The sequence below is a fragment of the Antennarius striatus genome, chromosome 1, assembly GCF_040054535.1.
Source record: "Antennarius striatus isolate MH-2024 chromosome 1, ASM4005453v1, whole genome shotgun sequence".
Taxonomy (NCBI): Eukaryota; Metazoa; Chordata; class Actinopteri; order Lophiiformes; family Antennariidae; genus Antennarius; species Antennarius striatus.
In genome coordinates, this window is record NC_090776.1 from 2413182 (window position 1) to 2430074 (window position 16893).

Here is a 16893-nt window from a genome sequence, read left to right on the forward strand (position 1 = left end):
AAGTTCAGCTTGGATCCGACGACCTCCTTCACAGCTTCTAACAGTTTGAACAGCTTCACACCAAGGATCTGACTCACACCTGCGGTTGTTGAACTGTGTAGCATCCTGTGTGTGCCGCCTTAAAAGAGGAGCTGAGAATCAGCTGCATCGGAGTCCAGGTAGTGCAAGTTAGCTTATCAACTCGTTGTTCTTACTTCACTCATTCAGCTCCTTTACGTGCCAAATAAAAACTTTGTATTTTGACTTTATTTTCAGATTTGAACTTAGGCTGGAGAGGTCGAGCACCATGACTTCACTTGGTCTTTTCCTCCTCATCCTGCCCTTGCTGGTTGTAAGTGTTTTATATTTAAAGTTTTCAGTGATTATTATGTGATTTATCTTATAAATATACAGGTAAAAATATTTTCATAAATTGACCAAACGTTATAGAAAGAATATATATTCAGTCTGTGCCTTTGTGTTTCAGATTTCAAGTGGAGAAGAAGTTCAAGGTGAGGATAGTGTTTAATTTTTGCATATATGGCATATTTTTTTTATTTTTAAACTCTTGTTCATTATAAGTCACATATATATACGTATAATCTTGATTTTTTTTTTCTTCTTCTGTTCACTTACAGAGGTGTCTCTAGACGTCTCTGAGGTCATTGAGACGGCGAATGCTGGCATGTGTAAGGCAACCGATACTGCTTTAAAAAATACTGTTCAGATCAATAAAACAAGGTTCTGGGAGCCTGAGTTCATTAGATCATCAAAATTAATTTGGATGCTCATCTAAATGTGTATCTGTTCAGCATCATCGGTCTTTCAGCACGGTGATATTAGAAGAAATCTAGACAGGAATGCAGACCCCTGCGTCGCCAGCGGGTGCAAGTGGCCTAAAACCGGACGCTACGTCTACGTGCCCGTCTCTATCTCCTCTGCTTACAGTAAGTCACCACTTACTAGCTAATGCTAATGCTAATGGCCTTGAGCGCCACGTAAACTTTCGACATTGTGAAAAAGACAGTACTGTATTAAGCATTTCGTTATTATCCAGAAATACACCTGAACATAAGTGTTACTTGTAGTGTAAATGGTAAAAGTAAATGGTGTATAGGTGTACTGTAAAACGAATCCCATCAATTTTATCTCATTTTACATTTGGATGTTTTTACTGCCTTCAAGGCTGTGCTGGTTTGTTCATTTTTCTATAATAAATACATTAATCTAGGAATATTTCCCTTTCTTCAACGTTGTGAGATGCAGTGTTCGGGTTTTGGGGGTTTTTTTTATGATGGGGTGATATTAGGATGACATTTCGCAAAAACCACACAACGAATTTATTGATCTTGACTGAAGGGAAGGAACTGGAATCATGTGGCATTTTTCATGTCCTAAATTATTTATACCCTCACATCACTGAATGTGCTTGTTTTGTTAAATGTAAAGTTTCAGTCCTACTTTTGATTTAGTCAAATGGAATCCATTTCTTTGGTCACAATTTAGTCTATTTTCTTGATTTTAAATTATTTTTATTTGTTATTTTATTTTATTTTATTTCATACTGTTTATATTTTAGTTATAGTTTAGTATATAAGTCCTGTTAGTGCTGCATGTGTCTGTTAGTGTAGTATATGTCTTGTGGTATGTCCTGTGATGTCCTGGTGTTTATCCAGTATTATTCATTATGTAATGCCTGAGCAGTGGATATGTACAATTTCCTCCGGGATTAATAAAGTATATATCTATCTATCTTTCTATCTAGTCCTTACAGACTTTAAAGCATTGCCCTGAATGTGTTTTGTCGATGCAGGTGCGGAAGAAAGCAACATCATCATTAGAAGCCTGTTGACCTTTCACAGCTCCACCTGCATTCGCTTCGTCTGGAAGCACTCGTCCCATCGAAACTACGTCCACTTCTACTCTGGAACTGGGTAGGCTCCACCGACATGAACACCACTTTATTTAATGGATGCTTTGTCATTATTTTACATCATGACATACAGTGGTAACTCTGCTTACAAAATTAATTGGTTCCGGAAGAAATCTTGTAAGTAGAAAATTTCGTAAGACACATTTTCCATGCAAATGCCCTAATCTGTTCCAAGCCCCCCAAAATTCAGACATAAATGTTTTATAAAGCATCAAAACATGCAACAAATACATGTTACAATTAGATTATTACATAATAAATGAGAGTTGTGCATAATGTAAAAAACAAAGAATAAAAATGATGGTCATTTACCTTTTAACTGCTGTCCTCATTGTTTTTTGCCCTCTTTGGTTCATGCCCTCTTGCCCCCCCATGAACAACAGAGTGAATTCCAGTCCTCCTCCTGAACTTCTCCAACCACCCACGCAACGCCTTAAACTCCTTAAACTTCCTTTAGTTTTAATAACGTGGTGATTGTAGATGCATTACGGCCATATTCTTTGGTGAGATCAACCAAACGCATCCCTTTTTCAGGCTTTTCTACGATCTCTTGCTTTGTTTGTACGGACAAAAAAACTAATTTCTTCGTCTTTTCCTGTTTTCTCCGTCACTTTCTTGGGTTCCATAGTGAATACTCTAAAAGTTAATATATTTACGTAAAACTATCAGAACACAACTTTCATGGGTCAAAGGCCGATTGACGAGGACGCTGCATAGACACCCATGTAACTCCACACAGAGGTCCCTCTTAGCCAATGGGATGCCAGGATGCTAGGTAATAGCCAATGGCAGAGCAACTATAAGAATGTTGTGTTCAGGAACCTGAGGGAGCTGCGAGTGTCAGCCCAGTATCCTGTTGAGGCGTTTCATAAGTAGAAAATTTCGTATGTAGAGACATTCGTAAGTAGAGGTACCACTGTAGTGTATAATAGTCCTTTATAGGTTATAACGTAGTGATGCTCAGGACAAACATTTTTTTGGGGGGGGGGTGTCAGGTGCTGGTCCTATCTGGGCCGGCAAAGCCGAGGCCAGCCCATCTCCTTGAAGAATAAAGGCTGTTTGTACCTGGGCACAGTGCAGCATGAGGTTCTCCACGCTTTGGGGTTCCACCATGAGCAGGTCCGCTCTGACAGAGACAAATACGTCTCAATCGTCACCGAGAACATTCAGCGAGGTAAGTTTAAAAAAAAAAAAATCACCTTGATTTAAAACTTTTTGAAGTCACACTTTCGATGAAAGATGTGCTCGATTGTTCTGGTTCTCTGTTCCTGAACAGGAAAGGAATCAAACTTTGAGAAGGTGGCCACAAACAACCTGGGAACACCCTACGATTTCAAATCTGTCATGCATTACAGCAAGTAAGTGTTTCCCTACATGCAGGTGATTTTTGTATTTAGTTTCTCTCACACTCAAACTTTTTTTGTTGTTCTTTGTCCTCCCCAAGATATGCCTTCTCCAGGAACGGCAAACCAACAATTATTGCGAAGAGCAATCCAAACCTTTCCTTGGGACGCAACACAGAAATGAGTGCCCATGACATTGCTCGTGTGAATGAACTTTATGACTGCTGTGAGTGATTGCTCTACAATACAGTATATACATTATATATATATGAAGAGTATAAAACAAAATACAAATGACCTGCAGTTTTATTTATCTGAAATTGATGTCAACAAGTAACAATTTTTCCCTTTATTTTCTACCCAGGACTTGAAAGTAAAAGGACGACTTCAAGATACTTCAAGCTTGTTAAAACAAAGCCCAGATCTGTTAAACTGCAACTTTATTTATTCAAACTCAAAGAAATTTCACTGAATGCAGACGTGTGATTTTAATTTCCTTCAAGAGAAGGCAGCAATGCAGCAGTGATGTGGTTTTTTTCTTACCTTGACAGTTTACAGTTTAATGAAAGCCATTGTTTTTTTACTTTACATTTACTTTACATTTACTTTACATACTTAAAAGATAAAAGTATTAAAAAGTATAAGCCCAATTCAAGAAATCCTCATGTAAACGTTATATTCAGGGAACAATTAAAGGCAAAAAATGTACAAATTGACTCATGTGTCTAAATAAATATACAAACAGTAAAAGCCTAAGTTTCCAAACATGGAAAATATCAGTGGTATGCTACCTTTATTCTTTTTACAAGGCCTGTACAAATCCATACCTTTCAGGACAGAAATATTAAAATACTATTTAAAGGAAATACATTCTTGTTTGATCTGATTTTAACAAGTAGAAGCAGAGTTTAAACACCAACAGTCTTGAAACATTTTGAACGATCTGTCAAGACCCCCCCCCCCCCCAGAAAGTTGTGTTCTGTAACCACATTGTTAGAATCAAATTTACACTATGGATGTCAATGGCAGCCAATGAATTAAAATAAAATGTAAATTTTCTATTTTAGATTCCTAAAATTCTGTCCCTGACAGACAGACACAAACGAACACAGACACACGGACAGACAGAAGGAATGTCATTGTTTGACGCCAGTCTGTTGTTAATAATCTACCATACACATATTTTTGGATGCGGTTTATCTGAATGCGGAGGAACCTGAAAAACGAAAACAAACCGATGAAGGAGTCACACCTTCAAGGAGGAAGTTTTGTGAGTCATAGATAGATAGATAGATAGATAGATAGATAGATAGATAGATAGATAGATAGATAGATAGATAGATAGATAGATAGATAGATAGATAGATAGATAGATAGATAGATAGATAGATAGATAGATAGATAGATAGATAGATAGATAGATAGATAGATAGATAGATAGATAGATAGATAGATAGATACTTTATTAATCCCAGAGGAAATGGTATATATCCACTGCTCAGGCATTACATAATGAATAATACTGGATAAACACCAGGAGAAAAAGAAACACTGACATCACGACATACCACAAGACATACACTACACTGACAGACACATGCAGCAAAAACAGGACTTATATACTAAACTATAACTAAAATATAAACAGTATAAAATTAAAAAATAAACAGTATAAAATTTAAAAAATATTACAGTATTACATTAAAATATAAACAGTATAAAATTAAAATATAAACAGTATAAAATTAAATTAAAATATAAAACAGTATAAAATTAAAAAAATATAAACAGTAAACTGTGTGACAGCAGTCTGCCGCTGAAGGTGCTTCTCTGCTGGGAGAAGGTGGTGTGTAGGGGGTGCCTGGTGTTGTTCATGATAGCCTTAACTTTAGACATGGTCCTGCTCTCCAGAAGCATATCCACAGAGTCCAGGCTCAGCCCGACCACTGAGCCCGCTCTGTGGATGAGTCTGTTCAGACGGTCCATATCTCTTTTCCTGGCCCCCCCACCCCAACACACAATGGCGTATGACAGCACACTGGAGACTACGGACTGATAGAACATGAGAAGGAACTTAGGACAGATGTTGAAGGAGGCCAGCCTCCTCAGGAAGTACATCCTGCTCTGCCCCTTCTTGTACACACAGTTGGAGTTGAGTGACCAGTCCAGTCTGCTGTCTAGCTGCAGTCCCAGGTACTGATAGTTTCCTACCACCCCCACCTCACTGCCCTCCATGATCACCGGCTGTGGAGAGGGAGGTGCCCGCCGGAAATCCAGCACCATCTCCTTTGTCTTGGAGACGTTGAGCTGGAGCTGGTTCTGTTGGCACCACTCCACGAAGTCAGCCACCAATGCCCTGTACCCCCCCCCCCATCACCCTCCCGGATACATGCCACTATCGTGGTGTCATCGGAGTACTTCTGTATGTGGCATGTAGTTGTGCTTGAAGTCTGAAGTGTAGAGGGTGAAGAGAATGGGGGAGAGAACGGTCCCCTGTGGCGCCCCCGTGCTGCTGGTCACCATAGAAGACAAACAGTCCCCCATACGGACTTACTGGGGGCTGTCCGTTAGGTAATCTGTTAGGTCATAGAGGTTCGATAAATCAAGGAGTCACGAGGAGTCATCCACGAAGCTGGGAAGATGTGGGTTACATAATGAAGCATCTCATGTTCTGCCCAGAGATCGTCTGCTTTACCTCCTGGTTAGTTGAATTCCTGAATTGTACTCGGAGACATTCATCAATATATTCAAAATAATTATGCTTCAACTTTGTTCTGGACTCTTCTTATAGTTTGTGTTCAACAAAGACGTTATCTCAAGGAAAACGTAATGTATATGGTGTTAACATATACAGGAAAAAGGCAGTTCATTTGGCTGGTAAAATATACGCTCAGTCGTGGATTTTTTTGAATTTTTCTCAATCTCAATCAACTCAGACTGTGAAGGGCATGGGAAGAATTTACATTTTAAACACCTTTAATGTCAGAAAAGAACCAACCCCTTCATAATAAGGAGGTGAAGATGTAACTGTTGGCACATGGAGCGAGACGGTCTGTCAGGACTTCAATCATTTCACTTCTTAGTTGTGCAATGCTTGAATTGTAGCTAAACTGTCTCCTTAATTTCCAATGATCTTGTTCTGTTTCAGCAAAACCTCATTAGATCCATCCTTGCTGCAGATTCGGGGTCAAACGATGTCTTTTATTTCTTCCAGATGTTGGGGAATGTCACATTTCTTCAAAATGTGAATGCTCTGTTCACTAACGCTTGTTGCTGCTCTCGTGTCACATCCCTTCCTACCAGTTATTCCACTTTAGTTGATTGGTGTCAGTTTAAAGTGAATCATCCAACACACCCTCTTAAAAATAGTTTCATAGAGAGGATCTGACACCTGTTACCCAGAGCAGGTGTACAAGTACAACAGGTAAATCAAACGATCTCATCTTTATTATCTCATTAATATACAGTTTTTATTATTGCTGCTATTCATCATTGTGTTGGCTATCGATGAGTTTTTCTTCGATGTGGTTTCTTCTACGCTGGCGTTCTCAAGGGGGAATGATAGGTCTTGGCAACATTTGGAAATCATCTTGTTTTGTTTTTTTACTTGAGGCAATATGAATACAAAAATGACTTTACTTTGATGATCAAAAACTTTTCTGATTTCATATCTGTTTTCAGATTTGGATCATTATGACTCCCGTTTTCCTTTTCCTCTCGCTGCTGGCGGTAAGTTCATTTTAAAACAGATTTTAAAAAGATCATTTCTGAGATAATGCAGTTTTTATCTTATCCTGAAACCATATATACTATTGTGTAACCTACTAGCTTATTGCTGCATATGGAGACTATTTTTACTTTCCGTTTCAGGGTTCAACCAGTTGCTTCGATGTTCAAGGTCTGAAAAATAATGTTTTCTAAAAATGAAAATTTAAAATATTGCATTATTCGTTCTTTCCTGACATCCTGTTCTTTCTGTGATTGTTTTCAGAGGTGTCTTCAAGTATCTCTGACATCATAGAGGAAGTTAATGCTGACATACAACAAAACAGTAAGACTGATTTATGCTGTTTCTACATTTGTGACTAAAACTCAAATACATGTGGGCATTACTATGAAAATTTTATGTTATGAAAATCATTTCATGATTGATAGCATTCGTGGTACTGTAGCTGCAAAAAAAAAGGACATGTATATTCTATTCACTGAAATGCATGTAGTATGGGGTTTTTAAAAGTAGGCCACATCTACCGTGATCGTTTATGTTAAAAATAACCCTTGAATGTAAACGGCATGTCTCTCTCACACTCCACTTCCCGACTTCACTTCCACAACAGCACATGTACATAAAAGTATTCACATCTCTGTATAACATTATCGACTAAAATACAAAAACAAGGGCGAATATAGTGACCCAGCGAACCGAAGAGCTGAAAAAAGTAGTCAAAGAAACGTACTCATCAGATGTTATAATCATAAAAGGATTTGTATGATTTTGCAGGAATTCTGCTGGTTTAAACATTTCATATTTAAACTGTATGCCCTATGCAACAATGTACTATTGAGGTGAATAACAAACTCTAGGCTTATATATTAATAAATCAAATATCTCAAGGATTTTGGACGGTCAATCAGATGAAATTTAACGAATAACTATGAGAACCAATAATGTTTTCTGTCGTGTTAATTCATCGGGCCGTGTCCATCAAAGTTTGTTGAATATATCAATTTGAGTGTTTATTTGTTGTGCAGCATCATCAATATTTGAGTTTGATGACATCAGGGTAGACCTTCCCAGCAGAGCCCAACCTTGTGCCGAAAAGCTGTGCACATGGCCTAAATCTGGACGCACAGTCACTGTGCCCTACAGCATCTCTCCTACGTTCCGTAAGTATACCTGGACTCCAAAAATACAGTAAATGTCAGCACTGTCAACTAAAATTGCTGTTTGAATTTGACAGGTTGCTGTTCAATTGTCATTTAATAGTAAAATCAATCATTTTTGTGTCAGCTTTTTCTATTTTCCATGGATTGTTCCTCAGCAGCAGTATTTTCTTCTGCAGGCAGTTCCGACCTACGGGTCTTCCGTGCTGCCATGCTCTACTTCCACAGGAACACATGCATTGTCTTCAAACCTCAGACAAATGAGACCAGCTTCCTCTACTTTTATTCTGGACCTGGGTGAGAGGACATACAGCCTGAAAACAGAGGACTGACTTTTGTCAAGCACCGTTTCATTTTCATTTTAAAATTCTGGAAGTGTAGAAAGAACACACACACATCGAGTAAACCAGCATGAACTATCGTTAGATCGCAAAAACAGAAAAATCATTGTCTTACCTTTAAAAATGGGCAATTCAGGATGCTGTAACCTCAACCAGAGGGCCAAACACCAGATGACATGTGGATAAACGATTACTTTTCAAATTTACTTTGTGTACGTGTGTGTGTGTGTGTGTGTGTGTGTGTGTGTGTGTGTGTGTGTGTGTGTGTGTGTGTGTGTGTGTGTGTGTGTGTGTGTGTGTGTTAGGTGTTGGTCCTACTTGGGCTACATAAACTACGTACAGCCCATCTCCTTGAATAAAGACAGCTGTGTGACAGTGGGCATCGTGCAGCACCAGATTCTCCACGCTCTGGGTTTCCACCATGAACTGAACCGCTTAGACAGAGACCAAAACATCCACATTATCTCCAGGAACATTCAGCCAGGTCAGTTCACCGACTAATACCTGCACAGGTTTGGTTTAACAATCCTCTATTCACTGATGAGCATGTGACAGAAGGCACACCTACAGCTGATGGCAATACTAGTAGTTAAGCAGGTACTTCTTACTTCTTGGCCAAAAGGAAAAGAAGACACAGGAACTTTTTAGCCTGATGACGGTCTGATTTATGCTTACATATGACTGAGATATCAGTGTTTATGTTTATTGTGAAATTCGTCTCTACACAGAAAAAAAAAAAAACCTTGACAAAGTAAAGACAAGCAGCGATGGTACACCTTACGACTACAACTCAATCATGCATTATGGCAAGTAAGTATTTGCAGGGTAGCTCCAGGTTTGACTCAGTGGGATTTAACACTTTTTAATACTCAACATGTTGTGTTTGTGTCGTCCTCAAGGTACACCTTGTCAAAAAACCGTCACCAGACTATCATCGCTACCAAATGGCCGTATAGTCTAGGACACGCCAGATACATGAGCGTAATTGACACGCGACGAGTCAACAAGCTTTACCAATGTTGTGAGACACACAAATGCTGTGAGTGGAAAAAAAAAATCTTATTATACAGTATGTGTATGATGTTTCAACTTGTCCTGTTCAGCAACCTCAGTATGAAGCATGAAGGTCTGGATGCCTTCTTTTTGCCGAGAGGAAGTCCATCATACTTGTGTTTGTTTGGAGATCGAACAGAAAATGATAGATCAGCAATCTTTTTCTCCATTCAACTTTTGTCTTTCAGGAGTAGATATATCAAACACATTATTTATAATTGTTTTCAATTAATCCCAATCTCTCTCTTTTTTTTTTGTTAACCAGGATTTTACAGATGGAAGAAAAACATCAACTTCACCATACTGCTGGGATCAGCTCATTCAAGGTCCAAGATCTGTATAATTATAATAAAGTTAAATGTGTTGAATGACATTAACTGTGAAATCACCAAAAGGACAAACTATCAAGGTGCAATATTATAATTCTACCAAAGGGAGGCAATAAGTCTCCATCATTTTCATCTTCAGTCATCTGTAGATTCTTATTTGGCAAAGGAACATTTCACATGGCTTCTCTCATTTTAATGGATATTCTTTATGTTTCAGTTTTCACATTTATTTATCATGTCAGTGAATATTGCTTCTTGTTTATATCTTGATGTTCAAATAAATGTATATACAGTATATTGCTGTCGTACAAAAAAAACTAATATTTCTTGTGTAGTTCGTCCATCATCTTTTATTACACGGTTCTGCACTGTAGCAGAATATGAATTTCATCAGATCAATAAAGCATTTGTCGTTTAGTTCTGTTTAAATCCCCTCACAGAAACCGTATTTACTTTGAGACACAGAACAGAAACCATCTGATTCGTCTCAGATACTATATTATAGGAACCTTCTAAGGCGTCTGTTTCTATCGCAAGACCAAATAACTGACAAAATGAAAAATGAGATGAGATCATGAGAGGCAGATGAGAAGCAGGCGAATGGGGACGAGAAATGGGGAGCATGAAAAAACTGTTGTTTTTTTTTAACTACTTATCTTTTGGTATGCTTAAATTTTTTATGATAATTTTATATCATCAAATAAATAAAAAGGCACACATTTGACACCTTCATATGACTGACATGCTCAGTCCTCATGAGCAGGTTATTTATCTATCTATAGCCTGCTGCCTCTCAGCTCAGCTCTGCTGTTTTATTTGACTGAAGTGACTCATCACTCGGCAGCGCCGGGATTCGCCTCCCTGCAGCACGCGCTCCTCGTTTCCTTGGCAAAAACTAAAATTAGCTAAATTTTAATGCCAGCAGAAAGTGGCCCTCCAGAGAAAGATTTATTTTGAGAGGCGACCCTCTCAACTAATATGCTGCAGGCTTTCACACACTCACATATGGACCCAAATGTGTACCGACCAACACCAGAAACCCCTACAGAATCACTGGTGTCAGCAACAGGAGGAAGATTTTACGGCCTTTGGTCTCCTGGGTAATCACGACTTCAACGACATTTGGACTCCTTACAGTTGGAAGCAAATTTATTCCTTCCCCATTGTATTTATACTACGATCACTAGCTAAAAATATAATTTATCAACAGTTTGCAGTGTTACACCCTTCAATGAGGGGGTGAAATAATCGCAAATATGACGAGAGATATTTCCAGTCAGTAATGTCTTTACTGCGGGAAAAAAGTGCCGCGATTCTCCGGAATACACATCAAGACTCAAGCAATCGATCTCAGGCAATCGGATCAAGACAGCACTGATGAACAACGATAACATTGACTTTTAAAAATAACTATCAAAATAAACAATGAATTAATGACTTTTTAGCGTTTTAACTTTTTAACCCTTCTTAAAACATATCTGTGAATTTTTATTGTTTTTAGCCCATTTTCAAAACACGTTCTTATTGTATTTCATTTCTCTCCACTAAATGTTCATCTTATTATAAATCTTCAAATAACAGTCTTTAAACCTTACCATCTTATTATTATTATAATCATTTCTAACTTATCAGCTTATTATCATTCCTAACTTGTCACAGCAGCAACAAAACAATCAATCAATGAATCATTTATCTATTTTGTTGAGGAAAAAAGGAGTTATAATCTTTTCAAATCGACCTTTTCAGGGTTAAAATATTATAGATATAATAAAAGTAATGATTATTTCACCTACACTATAGACTGTGTCTTGAATTTTGTCCCCTTGTATGATCAAGTTTGACACCCCTGCATTAAAGATTATCTACAGGAAACAAATCGGGAAATGAATGTTCTAGTACTTTTCCCGAAAACGATCCTTGAGGGACTTTTGGAACATTCCCTGATGTTTCAAGATCGATCAATCGTGAACTCTTAACCATTGAGTTATTTGAGAAGTTTAATTTATTAAATCTTGTTATTTAGTCTTGTTATAGACGGTAAATAGTACTTTGAACTTGAAGTAGAATGGAAGTTGAATAAACGCTATTACAACACTTTCATTTCCATATATTATTGTGTATTTTTACACGTATATATGTATTTATAGAGAACTGGGGTATGATGTAGTTTTGCTTTAACAGATGTTCAACACAATCCAATCTGTGAGGCGTCCTGGGGTCAGTCCAGTGTTGTTGTCTTGAGGTTTAATGGGTGGGAACGTGTCTGCAGGGCCAGCAGGATGTGGGGGGAAGGAAATAAAACACCTTTTGTCTTTCTTCAACACTGACCTTAAACATGAGTAATTGGTGTGGAGGTATGATTTATGTCGAGGTGTGTGTGTTTGTGTGTGTCAAGGATAGCAGAGAAAGATGTTTCTCTCTCACACACACACACACACACACACACACACGCACGCAGGGAGATGACATGAGCGGCTGGTATCTTAGCAACAGCACGTTAATGGAGGAGTGGGGAGGAGGTGTCAGAGAAGGTGGACAGTGCACCAAACTAGTGAGACGCCGCACACACCCGTTCATGTCAGGACACACCGCTAATGGGTCGTTTGTTGGCCGACACCCCCCCCCCCCCCAAGCAGCAGCAGACGGAAGGTTTCCTGTTTGAGTCGCCTGATGTTTTCATCTGGGTCACGGAGAGCAGAGTCACGTTTTTTAGGCATCGTTTTGGAAAGCTGATACGGATACTTCTTTCGTCAAAAGTCACACTCTTTCCCAAATTTCTGCTAATCCAGAGTGGATTAATTGATACTTTCAAACTGTTTTGAGACAAAAATCCCCCATAAATTTGTAGATTTACAGATCGACTCTGCTATAACTTTAGGAAAAGATCGCAAATGTAATCAAATTTGGTTTTTGCTTGTTTTTTAGATTACAGAAAATCTCTAATATCTATATTTATCTTTTAATGTCAAAGAAATCAAAAAGTCTAGCCTTTATTCTAAATTAAGATAATCTGATTTCAATTTTTAACCTACAACACAGGAGGATCATATCAGATCACATTTTAAATTATTATTTAAATGAAGATTCAGTGTGTCTGACATTTTTTTCTTCATCCCTATGAATTCCTTTAAATTCAAATCTGTGTGTTTTGGCCTGTCTTGCTTGTGTTGCTACGTTTTCACTTCTCCACTGCAATCCGTGTCCTTTTATCCATCTCACACCCAGACGGTGTGAAACGCCACTTCTCACAGGTGTGAATGGGAAAAAACAGGACAAAAAACATATGGGTGTCGCTGGGAGAGAAGGGATGAAGGAGGACACGTCATCTTCAAGTTTTTTGGGAGAAGTTAAAAAAAAAAAAAAAAATTGAGGATGGAAAAATGTCAGCATGTCAGTTCATGTGAAAAATATAGCAAAATGAGAAGGGGCGGGAGGAGTCGGGTCCTTGGCACTGAGCAATATGGTTGGCCCACTGGGGGTCATTATGGGCTGGGAGCCTCTTATTAGTGGCCTTAAAGAGTCCGTGGAGCCACACCAACACACTGGCAGCGACTGCATTACTATAACACAAGTGTTGGAAGCATTTTAAATCCCTTTCCCAGTATTCAGACTCCTTCCTTGGTGATTTTTATAAATGTAGTTTTCTCATTTGTGTGTGAGGACGGGATAAACGGAGTCGACGACTGTCGTGTCTCGTGTTCACGCTCTGTCATTGTTTCCTGTGGACGGCGTTCGTTTTCTTGTGCTCTGGTGGATGTGATTCTTGAAATTTATATCAACGAAACTGGACTGCTGGAACTGGACTGCTTGGAAGTATTCAATATCAAGATTTTAAAGCATCTCAGTCTGGTCAACGCCTGGCAGCAGACAGGATGGAGTCATGGTGTTTCCCAGTGGAGATGGGATACAAGAAATTCAAATCTATTCTCCAGCCAAAGCCATCATCAGTCAGGTAGATATAGAGAGAAAAATCGCGAAGAGGAGAGCCATCTGTGGATCCCTGACACGGCAGGAAGAGCCTGCAGATGGCTGGACTCTATCTGAACACCAGCTGTGGTCCGATCAGTCCTGGAGGTGTCACCTGGAGGAGGGTGTATGAAGATGAAGGAGCTGCAACATCCAGCGATCTGAAGAACATCTACTGAAGATGTGTCCAAGAGCATCAGCACTAGGCTTTAGGTCACATTCACCAAAAAACTCATTTACAACTGACCTCCTGATCACACTTATGACTTCATAATCATGAGGAAAGACTTCATGAGATCCTCGTCTCCTGTCATCAGGTGATGAACTTTTAATTATGAGCGAAGCCTGCGCGGTAAAACAGGAGTAATCTACTTTTATTTCCTTCTTTATATGAGACACTGGCAATTAATGCTGGCTAACGCAGGCATCCATAAGAGCCTATTAGCACGTCAACGCTACACAGGCATCTCAACCTACTGGGCCTACTCTGGCAAAAAAAAGCCCAATCCAACCTGCTGGACGCCGTTCTCTTTCTGCAAACTCATGCATTTTAAATGCATCCAGCGGCTTGATTTATTGGCGTCTGCTCAGACTCCTGGATCCCAGCGGCGCTGCACAAAAGAACAGTCAAAATTATGAAATCCTGGTCCACAAATTATGAAAACTGGTCTTTTGAATTACTATTCCATAAATACAAATGCTACGTAATGTCTGATTTATTTCCTGGGAATAAAGTCTCATCCCATCACTGTGTGTGAGATCAGAAAATGCTTTCATCGTTCTTGGGGGGGGGGGGGGTTGTTTGTTTTATTTGCAGCAAACAGCGATACATAGACTGTCACACTGAAGGTAATGTGGGCAACAACTGGCAAATCAAATTGCAGTTTCTAAACATATTTTCACCAAGAGTGTGAGAGGTAGTGATTTTCCTTCCATTTGCCGGCAACATTAAATAAATTCTACCTTGTTATTTGTACAAACGAGGGAAAATGTGACAGACAAAGTATAAACAATGCAAGAGGCACAGCATGCCTTATTAAATCTGAATAAACCATTTATCGTGTGTGTGTGTGTGTGTGTGTGTGTGTGTCCGTGAGTTTCTTCAGTATAAGTGTGAGTGGGTGTCAGGGAGAGGATGAGGGGTGCTGGCTGGTTCTGCGATACAGACTCACATAACACTCTATAATTGGACTCAGAGGAGAGAGACGATCCACCCGCAGGCTTTGGATTATGCTGATATATGGCATATATTGCTGGCCTAACATTCCTACCTCATATCAGGCTCTATTGTGGGTCTGAGTTTAGTGCAACTGGCAAGGTATAATAAATGGAGGAAGGAGAAGCGTTCAGGGCTGACGGTCCTGACACACATCAGTTTCCAACCTGATGTGTTTGATCTCCACAAACGAGTCCGTTTGGAGTGACAGGGATTAACATTCAAGAGGTTCCTTTTATAACATTTATCACATGCAACTGTCTTTCCTTGATCTCAATTCAAAAACAAATTTGCAATGAGCTGGAGTCTCATGCGGGGTGTACCCTGCCCTTCGACCCTAACCAGCAGGGATAGACTCCAAGCAGATGATTGAGGTCATCTAGTCTACAAGGAGATGGATGGATGCACATCATCAAGCACAGGTTTTTACTTTCCAATGCTGGAGGTTCCATTGAATGTAACATCAAATTATGCACTATGATTAATTTTAAGTAGTTAATTTCCAGTAGAAACAAGGCAGTCAGAGACTGTAATATCCCGCAACACCCCTGAATTCAAAGTTTTACCCTGACCTACACATTTTTGTGCCTCTGGCTTCCTGAAAATGTTGCTTTTTGTTTTGTGATTATATCTCATCAGGTTTCAGAGATGTCTACCTAAAAGGGTATAAAAGTGAAAATTTGACCTTGACCAAGTTTGTCATCTAATTTTCATCCCCTCGCCTCCCTGAATATAACGCCTTTTGTTTAGTGGTTCTGTCTTATCTGTTCCTGAGATATGTGCACAACATTTTAAAAACTTTTGAAACTTGACCTTGACTTGGTTTTCTCAAGGTCAAGGTCATCATCTCATTTTCATCCCCTTTGCTGCCCGAGTAATGTGCTTTTTTCTTTCATCTTTCTATCGGCAACGGTTGTGAAGGTATTTGATGGACAGACGGATGGACGGACGAATACGCAAACACTGACGATTACATTACATCACCGCTTAGCGGGATGTAATTGAGCTTTCTATTTGGTTCGCTTGATTTGCAAATTTGTTTTGTTTTGTGTTAGCTTTGGAGTCTTTCTTCTATTTTCTTATATGACTTTGTGATTTTCACTTTGGGCCCAGCGTAGAACTGAAAACACGCTCGGCGTGACAGTGAAGTGGAACTAATGAGCCCTGCAGACTGATGATGAGACGCCGTGTCAAAGTTTCATCAGATATTCTCGAACGCCACAGCAGGTGTTTTTCATCTGACGGCTAATTGGGAACACCTGATTTAATTTTCCCGACTGGTACGCGGCGCAGTCGCGCTTCTACTGCTGCGCCCGATTTTGATTTAATTTGTTCGTTAATGAGGATTCCGCTGAAAGAGTTTTGTGTCGGTGCATTTATGCATGAAGATCAATTTAGATGCCTGAAAGTCCTGCTAATGAACTGGTCGATACTCGCTGGTGGAGGAGCCGGGGGCCGGCTGCTTTAGATGTCCGTGTCAGCTCTGATCTGTGTGATGAAGCAGAACGCGGGCGAACAAAAAACCTCAAGTCACATGGGGGAGTGCGATAGCAGGAACGCCAATATTTAAGTCTCAGTTAGAGAATGTTTTCAATATTATTCATTAGTTATAGAGTAATCCCTCGTGCATTCGCGCATCAACACGGGCGACTTCACCTCATTGCGGATTTTTAGTAGGTCGTCACGAGATACCGTACGCGCATTCTATTGGCTGACGGCATCCGGAAGTGCGCTACTGTGAGTCTCAGAACACAGCGCACTTCTGTGAGACACAAAACTGCTTTAAACAGTCGATAAATGTGGGAAAAGATAATACAGATAGAAAGTGGGTTCATATCAGTATGGGGAG

At 39.4% G+C, this 16893-nt stretch overlaps 2 protein-coding genes across 2 annotated transcripts; both read left to right on the forward strand.

The window, feature by feature from the left end:
• The first annotated feature begins 286 nt into the window (after positions 1–286).
• Positions 287–3489, forward strand: LOC137595790 (high choriolytic enzyme 1-like). Its single transcript, XM_068316104.1, has 8 exons — positions 287–331; positions 467–491; positions 618–668; positions 792–926; positions 1793–1913; positions 2908–3086; positions 3189–3270; positions 3357–3489. The coding sequence occupies exons 1-8, from the start codon at positions 287–289 to the stop codon at positions 3487–3489; spliced, it is 771 nt and encodes a 256-aa protein (XP_068172205.1).
• A 3155-nt stretch (positions 3490–6644) lies between these two features.
• LOC137599728 (low choriolytic enzyme-like) lies at positions 6645–10159 on the forward strand. Its single transcript, XM_068320810.1, has 10 exons — positions 6645–6679; positions 6937–6984; positions 7126–7153; positions 7247–7306; positions 8008–8142; positions 8319–8436; positions 8786–8964; positions 9209–9290; positions 9380–9519; positions 9799–10159. Coding segments are annotated over exons 2-10 (780 nt in total). The 5' UTR covers positions 6645–6679; positions 6937–6948; the 3' UTR covers positions 9801–10159.
• The last annotated feature ends 6734 nt before the right edge of the window (positions 10160–16893 follow it).